The sequence below is a fragment of the Siphateles boraxobius genome, unplaced genomic scaffold, assembly GCF_051911475.1.
Source record: "Siphateles boraxobius isolate OS27281-9 unplaced genomic scaffold, OSU_SipBor_1 198, whole genome shotgun sequence".
Classification (NCBI taxonomy): domain Eukaryota; kingdom Metazoa; phylum Chordata; class Actinopteri; order Cypriniformes; family Leuciscidae; genus Siphateles; species Siphateles boraxobius.
Genome location: NW_027508808.1, coordinates 365,001 through 382,128, shown reverse-complemented (window position 1 = coordinate 382,128; position 17,128 = coordinate 365,001). Strand labels below are relative to the sequence as shown.

Below are 17,128 nucleotides of genomic sequence, written 5' to 3'. Positions count from 1 at the left end.
CGAACCCTCATTATTTTCAAAGCAACAGAATATCTGTGGTCCAGAAATGAAGGTGGGAAGCTAGAAAATGAGAAGGTACTAGAGATGTCCAGCTTTAATGTAATGAAGTGCCAGTGTGTTGTGTTTAGGCGGATGAGCTGAAGATCATCCTGGTTTAAAACACACCACAGCTCATTCCTCTGCAAACACACACACCTGTGCCCCATCATCTCTAAACAACGGCCAATCTCACACACCCCTCGCTTTCTCATTTCCATCTATAGTGGTCTGTGTTACAATACAGCTTAATATGTATTTAATATGTAGCTCATGAGATCATCTCCATAATTATCTTGTGTGTTTGTGCATAAGACACAAATTTAATCTGCTTTTAGATAATTTGTTAATGATCATATATATTATACTATATATATATATATATATATATATATATATATATAAATTTATATTAAATGTGTAAGGCCCGGCTCGATCGGCCTAAAGAAGGTTTTCCGGTCAGCGGGTGAAGGTCTCTGCGCGTTACTGTCTTTCCGTGTGGCAAAGTAATTTGATTAAATGAAATACATTTTCTCATATTTATTTACTCGTTATTTCATCTTGACAAGGGAAAAGATGTAGATTAGGATTGCTTAGGCGAGACTTGCACAAGACAGAAATTCAAATGTTAAAGGTACAATATGTAAGAATTTTTTACAGTAAAATATCCAAAAACCACTAGGCCAATGTTATATATTTTGTTTAGTTGATTGCTTACAATATCTCAAATATTTCCAACTATTTGTAAATCGTGAGAAAATTGCGATTTTAACCAAGGACACGGGACGTGTGAGCAGGGGTGAGGAGTCGTCAGTCAATGACGTCATATCCGCGTTACCCTCGGTTTCCGCCAGGTTTGCGCTCGTACTGCCATAGTAACCATAGCAACAGACGTGGACAACTGGGTTATGCCCGTTACGCCTAGCAGGACGCTCACGCTGTTGTTGTTTTTTCAAACATTATGGACCATGGCAAGCAGACTTTGAGACAAAAACAGGACTAAAACGAAGATCAGCATCTTTCGAGATGCCGAGAGCTCCACGTCTGCGACTAACTTGCATATTAGACAGGTGAGCAAATGTACATAAAACTAATCAATGTTATTTAGTTCAACATGATGAAATGTTAGAATATGATCTGTATGTTATTCTAATGTTGATCTAGCTTAACGTACTTAGTCTCATACAGCCAACACACAACCTAACTAACAACATTCAACACACTCAAATGCCGTTTAGTGTGATAGTGTAACTGTTAGAGCAAGTGAAACAGCGCTAGGTTACCTCAAGTTTGATTCGTCTAATAAACTGACCTGTGTGAGTATTAATTCAGCACTTGCGTGTAGTTCGGTAGAATGAAATGTCCTTATTCCTTTATATCCGCGGGACTCGTGTTGTGTGTGGCGCTGGTATACGTCTAGCAATCGCGCCCTGCTTCACACCACAGTCATGTTAAAAACATCAATGTATTCACTCATCTATAAAAGATCCATCAGCTTGACGACAAGATCCATAATTCAGCTTAATGTGGAATATACATCATCAATATACGCCTTTGTTATTGTAAAAGGTTAGCGACCCCTGGTGGCGAAAAAATCCGGCATATTGTACCTTTAATTTGCTTTGTTCTCTCAGAGAGTTGCGCTATCTTCCAGTTTTCCAGTCTTACAAATGCAATTAGTTGAATTTAAGAGTCCTTTTTGACCCACTTAAGTAGGACTTCAGTACGTCTTCATATGCAATTTCATATTTACTTTTATTGTATTTGAAATATGGCTAAAATATATGGTCAAAATACTTCTTTAATGCACCATAAAATATTATTAAAACATAATTTAAAATGCACTTTTAATGTAAAATGTTAAATTTGACATTATTACAAAGTGCACTTTTTTAATGTGTTCTTAAGTGTGTTATGAAACATCTAGGTTACTATTGTAACCCCCGTTCCCTGAAGGAGGATTCTTAAGATTACAAGAATTTTGAAGTACAAGTGCATATTCAATATGATAAAGCACACTTCTTTCTCATCACGGTCATGCACAGTATTTCACTCATTAGTTCTTTGATTGTTAATTAACCTTTATTAGGAGCAATCTGTTTAATGAGAAATTTGATTATGCTTAATGTGCCGACAACATGTGACAAATAACACATTCTGTGATGGATTTAATCTGATACAGAGCTGGAAACTTAGAAGTGCTGTTGGACTTAAATGTATAAACAATTCACTGGTCTAGATCCTCCAAGAAACATCCTTTAAACCGCATATCATTCTGATGTTTTAGAATTTTTTTTTTTTTTTTTTTTTGTGGCTTTACCGGCCTAAAGTAACAGAGCAACAGCTCATTTATGCCAGAGAGATCGGAGTAGGTGCTCAAATGCTCTTCACCAAAGGATGAAGTGAAGTGTTTTTCCGCAGGGATTCAAACAGTTTGGAAAAAAGTCAATCCATTCCATTTTCTGTGAAGTCCAGTCCAGTGATTGTGTCCATTCCAAAAGCCTTTTGAAGTTCATTAAGCGTTTTACTTTGCTATAATCAATGGCAGATGTTGACATAGTGTCTTAGGGTCCACCTCTCATTTATGATTTGCATACTTATTTGTAAATGTATGGCAATCATGTTTGAATTATCATTTGATGTTTAGCTGTTTTCTAGCAATAATATAATACGACCACCAAAGGGTTTTAAAGTAATGTGCCATACGTACAGCAGCGAGTGTGTGTGTGTGTGTGTGTGTGTGTGTGTGTGTGTGTGTGTGCGTGCGTGCGTGCGTGCGTGCGTGCGTGCGTGCGTGCGTGCGTGCGTGCGTGCGTGCGTGTGTGTGTGTGTAAGAAACAAAAGGTCAATCCCATCTAACTGAATATAATTGGTCGACCTCAGCATCCCAAAGTCCCAAAACTAAACTGCACAGATTTCTCACAACACACACACATAAACACACTCTTGTCCCGGACAGCTGGGGGAAATGGGTCAGCCAACGACGGCAGATCTCAACTGTCTCCTTTCTGTTTGTGTGTGTTTACTCTAAACGAATAAAGATAATATATTGTTTGTCATATTCTCAGTACGCTTCATTCCTGCTAAAAGTTCCAAACAGTGTGTTGTTTTTCATGCATTATTTTAGTTAAGAAATAAAGGAAAGTACTTTACGTACTTGTTAAACTTGTTTCATGGCGGCTGCACCACTTCTGTGTCTGGTGTATTAGATACGATTTTTATCAGCAGAAATAAATTCTGCTCTTATGGAATTAAATGATGTGGATTACAAAACTAAATTTCATGTCAACTTTAAATAAGATAATAATTTTTATATGAATAATCTGACATTATGATAGGATCCGAAAGTCTGAGACTGCTAGTGAAAAAGTTTTGTTTTTAAATGCAATACTCTATTTTACGCCATTTGTTTTACTTTTTTCAGGATTAAATTAGATTTTGTATCCCAGATTTTCAATGTGGTCACAGAACATCGCTGTATCTATAATAATAAAAAATATGTAGTGCAGGCTTTGATTTTATCAGGGATTGCTTAGACGTAAAAACTGTTTGTTATGACTTTATTGAGTGGAAGGGTTGGAAAATAATAATAAAGGATAATCACATTAGATATGTGATTTTATTTGATGTTGAATACCAGTTTTCAGTCTGGAGGGTTGTTTTCTTTCCTTCTCTCTCTCTCTCTCTCTCTCTCTCTCTCTCTCTCTCTCTCTCTCTCTCTCTCTCTCTCTCTCTATTTCTCTTTATTTTCGTTTGTTTTAGGCATGAGCCTGGTCTAAGCTTTCCAGATATATAAATATAGTACAGACATATGATATGGAAGGCATGCTGAGGTCACCAATGAAATAAAAATGTTGCTTTTTATAGAAACTCTCCATTTTAAGAGACTCATAACTAGGTTGTGTTAACAACATCCATTCAAAGACACACTATTTCAATGCTGTCTGTTATGTGCATTTCATGAAAACATTATTGAGCTGTTATAGTTTTTAGAACAATAATTGCGTCATTTCTTTCTCATGTTGATGAGTGATGGATGACGTCATTGACTCTCTCTCTCTCTCTCTCTCTCTCTCTCTCTCTCTCTCTTTCTCTCTCAGTCTTGTGTCCTATGTTGTGTAAGAACGGAGGAGTGTGTGTACAGAAGGATCAATGTCTCTGCCCGCCGAACTTCACTGGGAAGTTCTGCCACATCCCCATCCACACCTCCTCCTCCTCCACCAATCACATTGAGAAACCAGCAGGAAGAGCTGTGGATTCAGCCAATCAGCCGATGACGTCTGAGTACATCTTGCCTCTACAGACACCTGAGCTGATCAACACCAATGGTGAGAGGCGTGTGGCCTGGTGCATTGAAGTGTAAATAACATGCAATTAAACGGCTGAATTAAATTCCACTGTAAAGAGTGTTCAATTCGCTTACTTACCCGTTGCCTTAAAATTATCAAGTAAATAAACTTCATGCTTAATCAAAAAAATTAAGTAATGTGGAATTGTGAAGTTCACATAACTTATTTTGTTCAATTAAGCATTAAGTGAACTGAACACTTTTTAAAGTAATATATTCTTTTAAAGTATGCTAAAGTACACTTCTTTTAAACATTTTAAAAGCATTTTTTAACTATTTTAACAAGAACACCCTGTTTCATCAAATATTTTACAACATTACCATTTGCACACGTTGAACTTTATCTTTATAGACAATGAAATGCATTACTAAGTCAAGACTTACCGAATGACACCATAAAATTAGCTTTTCAGATTGTCATGGAGGGTAATATTTGTTCTGGCACTGTAGTCTGTTATGTAACTCATGGCCACATATGGAGCCGGACTGTTGTGATGGTGAAAAATGACTGTGTCACAGACTGGCGACATTTATTTTCTGTTTTCATTGGGCTGCAGCTCTCAGACTGGATACTATCCATAAATGGCAGCACAGCTTTTTCATATTTAGAGTCCTGTGATGAATTAAAGCAGAAACGCATCTGATACATCATGCAGATGTAAGTTACACCTGGAATATCTGAGCATGGCTCTTGAATAGATGATGTGTCACGACATCAAGACTGGTTTTGTGTGGTTTTTTTGTACTGGGAGGCCGAATTACATCAAGGAAATCTCTGACTGCACTGAATTTCACCCTGAAAGATGCTGGTGGCCTTTACTACGACATATTGGCATTTTAATATATATGTTTTGGCATGTTGCCTCTTTATTAGACAGAGGTACTGGAGAGTGACAGGAAAAAGAGGAGGGAGTGGGATGAGGACAAAAATGATTAATTGGATGAACTCAATTAAGTTGTGGGCAGGATTTCCATCCAATAAATACATGTAGCCCCAACTCAAACTGAGTACATCCATTCAACAGAATGTAAATCAGTTAGCCTAACTCATTTGTATCAAATATATGCAAAAGAATATAAACGAGTGAGGCTATCTTATTTTTATCAAATACTTATTACTAACCATTTATGTCAGACGTCTACAAAAGTTTGATTGAGAATTAACAGGGGTTTAACTCTATGTTTTCCATTTGAACTCATCATAACATGGATAAGTGTTTCTACTAGTTGGGTTCTTAACTCTTATTATATCTATTGTCTTTTTTGGTTGCTGTGACAGTGTGTTTGTCAAACACATTTGGAGCAGCAAAGAAAGCTAAAGTGAAATGAGCTCAGCTGATGATGGTTACCTGTTGATGGTTTTATAATCATCATGAAACAGACTGATTCACTGAGGTATTTTAATCTAACAATTATGTTGTCACGTTTTTTTCACAACATATACCTTGTGTTACTGCAGCATGAGATAAAGCAATATTATAACACAAAGTTAGAAGACTTTAACGAACATGAGCACAAAAAAGTCAGTTTATGATGACACACGCAGACATCAACAATCAGCGTATGAATCTCAACAATGGTGACAATCAAAAGTACTTTGCTGCAATGCATGCTGGGTACCACCATAGTACAAAACTCCCAGCATGCATTTCAACATGAATAAATTATTGCAGCTGAATTGTCCTATAATTTTGTTTGATTCTAAATATTTGCTCTTATTTTTTGCTGTTGTTTTTGTTGTGAATAAGTAGCTTTTCAGTGATGTTCTGAATTAATCTGTTTATTTAAATATTTGTGATTGTCACCATTGTTGAGATTCATACGCTGATTGTTGATGTCTGTGTGTGACATCATAAACTGACTTTTTTTGTGCTCATGTTCGTTACAGTAAAGTCTTCTAACTTTGTGTTATAATATTGCTTTATCTCATGCTCCAGTAACACAAGGTTTGTTATGAAAAAAAACGTGACAACATAATTGTTAGATTAAAAAATACCTCAGTGAATCAGTCTGTTTCATGATGATTATAAAACCATCAACAGGTAACCATCATCAGCTGAGCTCACTTTCACTTTAACTTTCTTTGCTGCTACAAATGTGTTTAACAAACACTGTCACAGCAGCCAAAAAAGACAATAGATATAATAAGAGTTAAGAGCCCAACTAATGGAAACACTGATCACTGTTATGGTGACTTCAAATGGAAAACATAGAGTTAAACCCCTGTTAATTCTCAATCAAACTTTTGTAGAAGTCTGAGAGAAATAAAATCAGTCTGGTTAGTAATCAGTATTTGATAAAAATAAGTTAGCCTCACTCGTTTATATTATTTTGCATATATTTGATACAAATTAGTTAGGCTAACTGATTTACATTCTGTTGAATGGATGTACTCAGTTTGAGTTGGGGCTACATGTATTTATTGGATGTAAATCCTGCCCACAACTTAATTGAGTTCATCCAATGAATAATTTTTTTGGTTTTCTGTAGCTACTTTCTTACAGGTAGATCATCTGAAAATTTGAGGACGACAGACATTTTTCAGAGTATGTATTACTGTAGCTCTTATCAGTTTTATTGTAGAGTAAATAACTAAACTAAACTAATAACACATAATAATTGTTTTGGGTTGAGTTCAGCCTGTTGTTTAGTGGGAGTGACTTCAAATCTTGAAAGGGTACATTTTTAAAGAACTGTATTTGCAGATAATTTCAAATAATGAATTAAAAGACCACTTAAGTGCACTTTCATTTCTATATACTAAATATACACTTAAATGCACTAAATTGCAACAACAAATTTATTTAAATATGTGACAAGTTTTGATAGAAATTATATCAAATTATATTTTTAGTTTACCATACATGCTTTAACCCTATTTCAAGACAAAGATGTACTTGAGTCCTATTTAAGTTTTAAGTCTTAAGAGGCTTAAGTCTAAAGTCTTAACTAATGCCATTTCATATAAAAATTAAAATTCATTTTTATGTCATTTTAATTAACATGCAATTAAGTGTCTGAAAACATTACACTGAGTTTGAACCTAAAGTGAATTATTTCTGTAGTAAGTACAGTAAGTTGTTTTAAATTATGCTTTTCACCAGACAACCTTATTGAAAAAAGATATAGCAAAATGTATATAAAATGCATTTATTCCATTCTAAGTACAAATCCATTAACATATCTACTGACATATCGCTTGAGACTTACTGATATAAATATTATAATTAAACTTTACTTGGAGTACTTCTTTGCTGCACAATACACATTTCTTAATATTAAGCCTAAAATGTGTTATAATATCACTAAGGATAGTATGATCACTGTTTAATATCAGCCTTTAAACACAAGATATTTAAAGTGTACATAAAGTATACTTGTTCCACTTTGGCACAATCAAATATACTTAAAGATATCTTTAGTTGGACCTCAGCACTATTTCCACTTTTATAACTAAAGTGCATTAAGCACAAAATTAGTTGTTCAAATTTAGCAGACTTTAAGTATATCAATTTAGTATTATAATAGCAGGGTATTTATATTAAGTACATAAATATGTATGTATTTGTGGTATACTTAGCTTAGCCTAAAAAAGTATTTGCATATGATAAAATAGTTCAGCACATACTAGTTTTGTATCTTTTTTTACTCCACTTCATGGCATGCTTAATAATCTACAGATAATAAACACCAACAGTGCCTTTGAACTGTAGCGTTTCCCATTTTAATCACAATCTGACAGCTGTCACTCAGTGACACACCACAGACTCTGCTGATGTAACACTGAGTGTTTACTTTTTAATTTTGGTTTATTTAATCAGGCAGTAATGATAAATGAGTTTCCATCTGTCATTTAATGGGGGAGTGTCAGGTGAGGTCATTTTTTATTTATTGTTTTGGCAGGGAGAAAAATGAACAAGCGCCACATCTGTATCCCTCCAGAACCTTCTGCACATGCTCTCTGCACACGACCCTGATAACACATGATGAACTACAAAACCTCTCTTAGACTGGGGGCATGTTCAGGAAAGACAATGAATTTAACTAAAGTGTCCCTATTATACTAATTTAAAGGTGCAGTGTGTGATTTTTAGCGGCATCTAGTGGTGAGGTTACGAATTGCAACCAACAAAAGTTACGGTGGCCGACAAGAAAATATGTCGTCGTCTGAGACAGCAGAGAGTAGCCAGTTCAGCAATGAGGTTTCTTTACAAGGATAAATTAAGAAATGATGTTTACTTAATTATTCAGTAAAACTATATGTTATTGCGAATATTATTGTTACTTGTTCATCATTGTGTCAGTGTTTTATTCGCTGAACTAAGCTTGCTTCCTTGCACGAAGAGCAACATAGTAACGAAACGCGTTTGTCCGTTTAGGGCCACTGTAGAAACATGTCGGCACATTTCAATGTAAGGGAACCCGCAGTGTGTGTAGACAGAAACTGCTCATTCTGAGGTAATACACATATAATGGTTCATTAAGTAAGGTCTTTATACACCACTGAAAACTTATTTTTCAAGGTAGTGAGGAAACGCGCTCTCTAGCGCTGTGTGTTCGCTGTCGGCTACGCTAGAAACATGACCACACAATATGTCGACCTCCATATAAGGGGGAGCCCGCGGTTATGGAGATATAAATGTCTCATTCTAAGGTAATAAAAACATAACGGTTCATTATGCAAGGTCTTTACACAACACAAAAAACATAGTTATGGATCTTATATTGCATTTCTGTCAATAGATCCTCAGAAATATTACACAATGCACCTTTAAAGATTCCTAATTTTGTTTTGCAGGTCCCTTACAATAGATTTACATGCATTCAAGGTCAAAAAACACTTTAAGTTCCTCATAATATATCCATCACAGCATCAGCTCTTTTCTCACATTGTCTGAAACTGTTCGATAAAAGATTCAGTCTCTCTAAACCCCGCCTCTCTGAGAACTGCTCTTCCTTGATTGGTCAGATGGCCAGTCTACTGTGATTGGTCAGAAACCAAACGCTCATTATCATATCTGAATCTCAGCTCTTGATACACAGTGATATAAACAGTAATGATGGTGTGGGTTTCACTCTTCAAAGTGGATTTGCTTTGTCAGCCGAAAACAGCGTCTTCTCGACACGAACAACACAAACCAAACTCTCAAGCAGTGCAGAATCGATTCTTTCTTTTAGGAGACAATAACTGTGTTTTGTAAAAATCCTGTAAATTATTAACTCTGATAATAAAACAATGTGTGTTTAGTTCTGAATTAACAGAAAAATAACAGAAAATAACCAGAAACTACAATTACAACCACAATTACATTTAGGGTGCAGTGTGGAAAAATGTGTTTTGAGTGCTATAATACTTATGCAACTCTTCAAAATCTGAAAACTCTTTAAAACTTAGCATGAGCTAAACCTTTTTATGGTGAATACCATGCTATTTTTATACTATACATGTGTGATATTTGATGCAAGGTTCCAGTAAACTGTACAGCAGTGCCAGAGAGAACTAAAAACACTCTTGTTGTGCAAGCGCCGGTCACTTGGATTCGGCTTGTGAGCGCTAAAGACTGTTGTGTAACTTTCCGAATCCCAAATTGAACCTGATGTTCCCAGATTGGGTTGGAGAGATGTGCGTCCAAACAAACAAGGCCCATGTTGCTTTCTGTCTGTTCTGGCACTTTCAATCACAGAGCCGCTTTCGTATCATCTTTAGGACTTCTGATGAAACGCAGAGCACTGGAAAGTGCTTTCGGCAAGGAAAGAGTTAATTGGACGAGCGTTTTGCCAAGTTTAATCTCCGAAAGGCGGGAGGTAATGGTGACTCAGAGCTAGAACATGTTTCAGGAGAATGAGTCTTCTGTTTTCAGAGATCCTAACTTGGATGCTAATTCTGCCTTTCTCTTTCTCCCTCTGTTGTTTCTGGAGCATCGGTTTGTTTATGCGAGAAACAGTAAACGCATTAAATCCATACAACTTTATTTTGCTCTGTCCTGAATGTCATTTCCAGGACTAAAGACATGATCTGTGTCCGGATATTCATTAGTGTGCGTTAGGAATTATTATAAAGGCTCTTCACAATGTTTACATGGATTTTTATACCATGAATCATCATTTATATTCATATATATTTGCTTTTCAAATGCCCGCTGTCAAATAGGGTACTTTAAAATAACTCACAAGTTTTTTGTTTTTATGCCAGAGTCTAATTTCTCTTATTTTGATGGACTGTGATGTTTTTTTTTTTACTCCTCTAGCACTCTTTACTTTTCGATTGATTCTTTTAAAATGTTTTTTAATGAAGTGTGGCCAGATTTAGTGTTTGATTGCTTGAACGAAATATGAGATACATGATGTGTAAAGAAAAAATTAATATCACTTAGTTCTGAACAGTCCTTTCCTAGAAAGTCAAAAAGTGGACTGTAAAAAATATTGTTGTAAGTTGTGAATAAAACAAAGATTATTGGAGTATGCTTTACAAGAAAATGCTATTTTTACTCTTTCTAGTTCTAAAGTTATATTTATTTCAATGTATAACTTGCCGTTTTATTTGTATTTATTTACAAATAAAGTTTCAAAGTCAATTTTACACAAGTTTTTTTTTTTTTCTCCGAATGAGTAAAATATTTAGGATGCATGAAATGAAATTCGCTTCAACAAGAAAAATGAGTTTGCAATTTTATTCCAGAACTGTTTAAATTGCCATTTCCATTACCAAATGCTAAGAAACACAATCCATAATTTATTTAACTTTGCATCAAATATAATTTGAGATGTGGTAGAAATTACACTGTTGTGGGAATTTTCATAATTTCTAGTAAAAAAAAAAAAAACGAATAAAAAAAAACTAACCACACTTAGAAAAAAAGATTCAGTGGGGTTTTATATGTATGACATTTACTCAATTGTAATGCCAGAAAGGTTCTACAATAAGAAGAAATGTCTGAAATGATTGCATAATAGCCTGCTTTCAAGTTTAACAAGTTATTTCCTATTTGTCCTAGTTATAAAGCCGTTTATTAAATCAAATTTAAAAAAAGAAAATAAATTGAAACAAAACTACTTAAAGTAAGTTTGGGTGTATGTTTATACACTGTTAGACAGTGCTCAAGTGGAACTAGTGAGAGATAGAAACGTCTGTTTTATCTCCTGAATGTCCACCGGGTCACAGAAGCATTCCTGATCCTCTTTATCACTGTATGATGAAATATGAATATGATTGCGTGTGTCTGTCCCTCAGCGTCCCCCATGGTGAAGGTCCGAGTCCAGCACCCCCCCGAGGCCAGTGTGAAGATCCACCAGGTGCTGAAGGTGGGTTACGGATACGGGCCCACGGTACACGAGCGCTCGGAAACCGTCACCTGGTCCGCGGGGCTTTCGGCAGCTCATCCGAGACTCCTTCCCGGAGAGAGAGCGGAGGCGCCGCCGCCACACATACAAGCCCAGACCCTCCGCGGGGATTCGGTCTACACCGAGGCGTCCGGATTCAAATACTGCTTCAGAGAAGTGCGAAACGGACAGGTTAGCTTGAAGCTCTTCTAACAATAGAGCATCTGTTTTAGTTCTAGTTGGAACCGGAATACGCCTGGAATGTGTTGGATTAATTGAGAATGACTTGTTTATGGTAAAACATTTTGAATGTGATCATGCTGAGTGTACCTTCCGTCACCCCCACCGTATCAGCTTGTTGAACTTCCAGGACTCTTTATTACAGGGGCAATTCCCCTGGAGAAACTAAAGAGATTCTTCTCTCTAAAAAATGCTAATTCGTTAATTACTCACTCATATGTCGCTGGAAAGCATGCATTACCATGAAACAAAAAACTAGTCATCTAACAGAATGCTAAAATGGATGCATGCTTTCGGCATCATGAGGGTGAGTAAATTATGAAAGAGTTTTCCTTAGTTGGAGAATTAACCAACAACCCTCAGATTAGCTGGCTTGTCACAACACTCAGTTGTTTGAGTAAGTGAATAATGTGTGTTTTCTGTCCCATCCCACAGTGCAGTTCTCCTTTACCCGGCCTGCGGAGTCAGGAGATGTGTTGCAGGGGTGCTGGGAAAGCCTGGGGCATCAGCGAGTGCACACTCTGCCCAGCGCTCTCAGGTGAGTGATGCACACACACACACACACACACACACACACACACACACACACACACACACACACACACACACACACACACACACACACACACACTCTGCCCAGCGCTCAGGCCTGGAGGTTTCAGATATAAACACTCGGACTGTTTACAGCAGCACAGTTTGTACTTTGAGCACAAAGCGGGAACAAAACACAGGTTTGTTCCTTTTTAACTCGTAAACTCCAACACACACACACACACAAACACTGATATCAGTTCAGCTGGCTAGAAAAACACGTCTATCTTGTAAAACAGAAAATAGAGCAGTCGCCGCATGACTTCATGAGATAAATATAGCTTAGAGAGTTGTTTGGCAGACGGCACATTTAAGTCCTGCTACTATATTATTATTATTATTATTATTATTATTATTATTATTATTATTATTATTATTGCAACAGTCAAGGTGTCGCCATCAGCGCTCGGTCAGCCCGCTGGCTAAACATTACAGCATATTTACATTCCTCCTCATCTTGATGAATGCTACATCCTTTGCTTTCATGTCTTTAACCCCTTAGCTGTCACCCCACTTTTGATAATTGACATAAAAATGCACTATACAAACCTAAATGGTTGTAATTCAAGAATGCTTTGGAATATAGACCTAGGTTTGGTCTTGTTTTAAAGAAAACAATCAGCAGATTATTACTGAAGTGAAAGCACTTCAAAAAATGTAAGTATGAAAAAGTTATGGAAGTTACAATTTACAGTAAATCAAATACCCTTTATTAATATATTTTTTTTTATATAAAATAAATATTTCACAAAATATTTTTTACTATAACATTACTATAAATTGAAAGCTATATATCCAACCAAGTTGTGTTCCAAATTTAAAGTTGATATCACAAAAATTGAAGTTTTCATGAGATTTTGTTTAGGCGTTATACCAAAAATAGCCACCGGGTGCCATTGCATTCCATTGAATTTAATTGTATGCATTCTGCCATAACAAATTAATACATTTCTATCCAAATATCACTTCTGTGACTAAATATGGAACCTTGAGACTCAGACCTTTCTGACAATATGTGTTTTGTCAAGATTAGAACATTTTTGATAATAAATTATGAAAGATGATGCCCAAAAGGGGAGGGGCCTAATACAAAAATATCGTTTCTATGGTAACGCAACGTCCAATTTCAAAACGGTTTTTACAGGATGAATTTTGAGTTCGTACGCTTTCAAATGATATCTAATTTATCATAACTACTAAAATATGTGATATAATAATAATAAAAAAATGATATATATATATATATATTATACTTTTTAGAGGACTTTTTACTTTACTTTTTAAAATATGATTTTATCTTTTTTTATTGACAAATACTAGATTATGTTTTATTATGAACTTTTAGCATTAAAAACCAAAGTTTCAATTATTAAAACTGTGTGCGTCGACTTTTTGTGACAAAGGTCAGAAACTCCTGTAATGACGTCGATTTTTTGAGGTGCACTCTTGTCATAAATTCATATATTACTGTTCATACAAAATGTATAAGAAAAAAACAGCGCTAAAATATCTATTAAGGAGTCTTAGACCTTTCCAACGATATTGTCACGATTAGCCACGCACTTCCTGGGTTTACTTGGACTACATTTCCCATCATACACCTCCCTGGACTGATAACACCAAACACCATACACCTGCACTGCACTGATTGCGCACACACCTGCACTTCATTTACACACACATAAAAGCCACTTCCACACACCACTTCTCTGCGAAGTCTTGATCTGCCCCGGCCATCATTTCTGAGCGTTAAATATCCCGAGTTTGATTTCTGTGTTTGACCTGTGGATTGTTTATCGTTGCTGACCCTTCTCTGCCTGCCCTGACCCTGGACTGTTTACTGGACTGTGATTCTCTCTGCCTGCCTGGACCCTTTGCCTGTCTACCTGGTTTGTCTCAGCCTTGCCTTCTCTGTTCTGTTTGCCACTGTTTGACCCTGCCTGTTTTGACCATTCTAATAAATGCTGCAAATGGATCCCCTTGCATCTGCGCCATCATTACAGAAGACATCGCCACACCAAGATCCAGCAGCGATGCCAACCTTGGATACAGGTATACAAACCATGCGTCTCCGTCAGGGGAATCGGCCGATTGAGAAGTATGTCGAGGAGTTTATTGAACTGGCACATCTCACCTCAATGGACACAGTATGTCTTATGATCTTTTTTCGGGGAGGACTATCTGAACGGCTCAGTTCATTCATGCCCTTGCATGATCCTCACTGGACTGTAGAGGACTATATTAACCTGGCCCTTTTGTTGAGCGACTCATCGTTTACTGTGGTAGAGAAAGAGAAAGAGCTCCGTGAGCTCCCGGTAGAGAAAGAACTCCGTGAACCCACAGTATCTCCTCCTGCCAAGACCGGGTTCCTTCACATCTTCTCTACTGAACCTGAGGATCCTTGCGTCACGCCAGTCAGCGGGTCTGACTATGGATCGGTCTATGGGCGTTCAGGGCTGATGTCCAGCTTGGCAGATTCCCCGCTAAGGTCCGCAAGGTCTGCAAGGATCACCGTCCTGCCTGAATCTCATCCTGCCGAACCAGTCCCAGAGCCTGTCCAGCCAGAGCCTGTCCAGCCAGAGCCTGTCCAGCCTAGTCACGTCTCAGCAGAGCTTCCAGAGCCTCGCCACGTCTCAGCAGAGCTTCCAGAGCCTTGCCACGTCTCAGCAGAGCTTTCAGAGCCTCGCCACGTCTCACCAGAGACTTCTTCACCGCTGGCCCCGTCCACCCCAGAGACTTCTTCACCGCTGGCCCCGTCCAGCCCAGAGACTTCTTCACCGCTGGCCCCGTCCAGCCCAGAGACTTCTTCACCGCTGGCCCCGTCCAGCCCAGAGACTTCTTCACCGCTGGCCCCGTCCAGCCCAGAGACTTCTTCACCGCTGGCCCCGTCCAGCCCAGAGACTTCTTCACCGCTGGCCCCGTCCAGCCCAGAGACTTCTTCACCGCTGGCCCCGTCCAGCCCAGAGACTTGTTCACCGCTGGCCCCGTCCAGCCCAGAGATTTCTTCACCGCTGGCCCCGTCCAGCCCAGAGACTTCTTCACCGCTGGCCCCGTCCAGCCCAGAGACTTCTTCACCGCTGGCCCCGTCCAGCCCAGAGACTTCTTCACCGCTGGCCCCGTCCAGCCCAGAGACTTCTTCACCGCTGGCCCCGTCCAGCCCAGAGACTTCTTCACCGCTGGCCCCGTCCAGCCCAGAGGCTTCTTCACCGCTGGACAAGACGGCCGTCGCCGAGCCAGTGTCTCCGGACAAGACGGCCGTCGCCGAGCCGGTGTTTCCGGACAAGAAGGCCGTCGCCGAGCCGGTGTCTGTTCCTGAGCCGATGCCTGCTCCACCCTATGACCCCGTAACTACCCTCAAGAATTTTTTTGGGCGGGGCAGTAGGTCCTCGCCATGGCAGCCCAGGAGCCCGTCGCCACCAGAAAGATCCTCACCGCCATGGCCGCCTGAAGAGTCTTCACCGCCGTGGCCGCCCAAAGGGTCTTCAGTGCCTTGTCCACCCTGGCCGGCTGAACTTTCTGCTCCGCCCTGGTCGCCTGCACAGCCGGCTCCGCCCGCGCTCAACGACCCAGGTCCGCCCACGCTCCACGATGGGTCCATTGCATGCCCTGGTCCCGTTCCCCTGCATGGACCTGGCCCTCCTGCCCTCCCCCAAGACCACCTCCGCTTCACCACCCACCTGAACTCTTGTGTTTTTTTGTCTTGTTTTTTGTTTTTGAGCGTCTGGAAGCCGCTCTTAAAGGGGGGGGGGGGGCTCTGTCACGATTAGCCACGCACTTCCTGGGTTTACTTGGACTACATTTCCCATCATACACCTCCCTGGACTGATAACACCATACACCTGCACTGCACTGATTGCACACACACCTGCACTTCATTTACACACACATAAAAGCCACTTCCACACACCACTTCTCTGCGAAGTCTTGATCTGCCCCGGCCATCATTTCTGAGTGTTATCTTCCCGAGTTTGATTTCTGTGTTTGACCTGTGGATTGTTTATCGTTCCTGACCCTTCTCTGCCTGCCCTGACCCTGGACTGTTTACTGGACTCTGATTCTCTCTGCCTGCCTCGACCCTTTGCCTGTCTACCTGGTTTGTCTCAGCCTTGCCTTCTCTGTTCTGTTTGCCACTGTTTGACCCTGCCTGTTTTGACCATTCTAATAAATGCTGCAAATGGATCTCCTTGCGTCTGCGCCATCATTACAGATATATAGTTTGACATGATTAAATTAGGATTTAATAGTAATATTTTGAAGTAAATTTCGGTTGCTCGTATACGGGCAGGTGACAGTTTTAATAGAAGATGACTTCAGCACCACTATCATTTATTAAATATAGTGACATAAAATGGCATAAACCACTATTATTGAGATATTAATGCATATTTAAAACATGCATACTGTGGTCTCAATAACAGGGCATATTATAACTATATGGGGTAAGTTGTCACAATGTGCTCCTATAATGTAATTATCATCAATAATCATAGTAAGGACTTAATCGCAAGATGTAAGTAAGATGTTTGCATGACACAAGCAAACCTTTTCAATCCCGTTTACATGCAGTTTTCATTATTATGACTATTCTCTATT

General features: G+C 38.8%; 1 protein-coding gene across 2 annotated transcripts in view; it reads left to right on the top strand.

Moving 5' to 3' along the window:
• ltbp4 (latent transforming growth factor beta binding protein 4) overlaps positions 1-17,128 on the top strand; it is a 90,919-nt gene that overhangs the window by 32,354 nt on the left and 41,437 nt on the right. For both annotated transcript variants that reach the window (XM_077235544.1, XM_077235543.1), the window contains exons 6-8: positions 4,137-4,364; positions 11,616-11,896; positions 12,380-12,482. In XM_077235544.1, the coding sequence (XP_077091659.1) occupies positions 4,137-4,364; positions 11,616-11,896; positions 12,380-12,482 (612 nt within the window). The remainder of the gene's footprint in view (positions 1-4,136; positions 4,365-11,615; positions 11,897-12,379; positions 12,483-17,128) is intronic.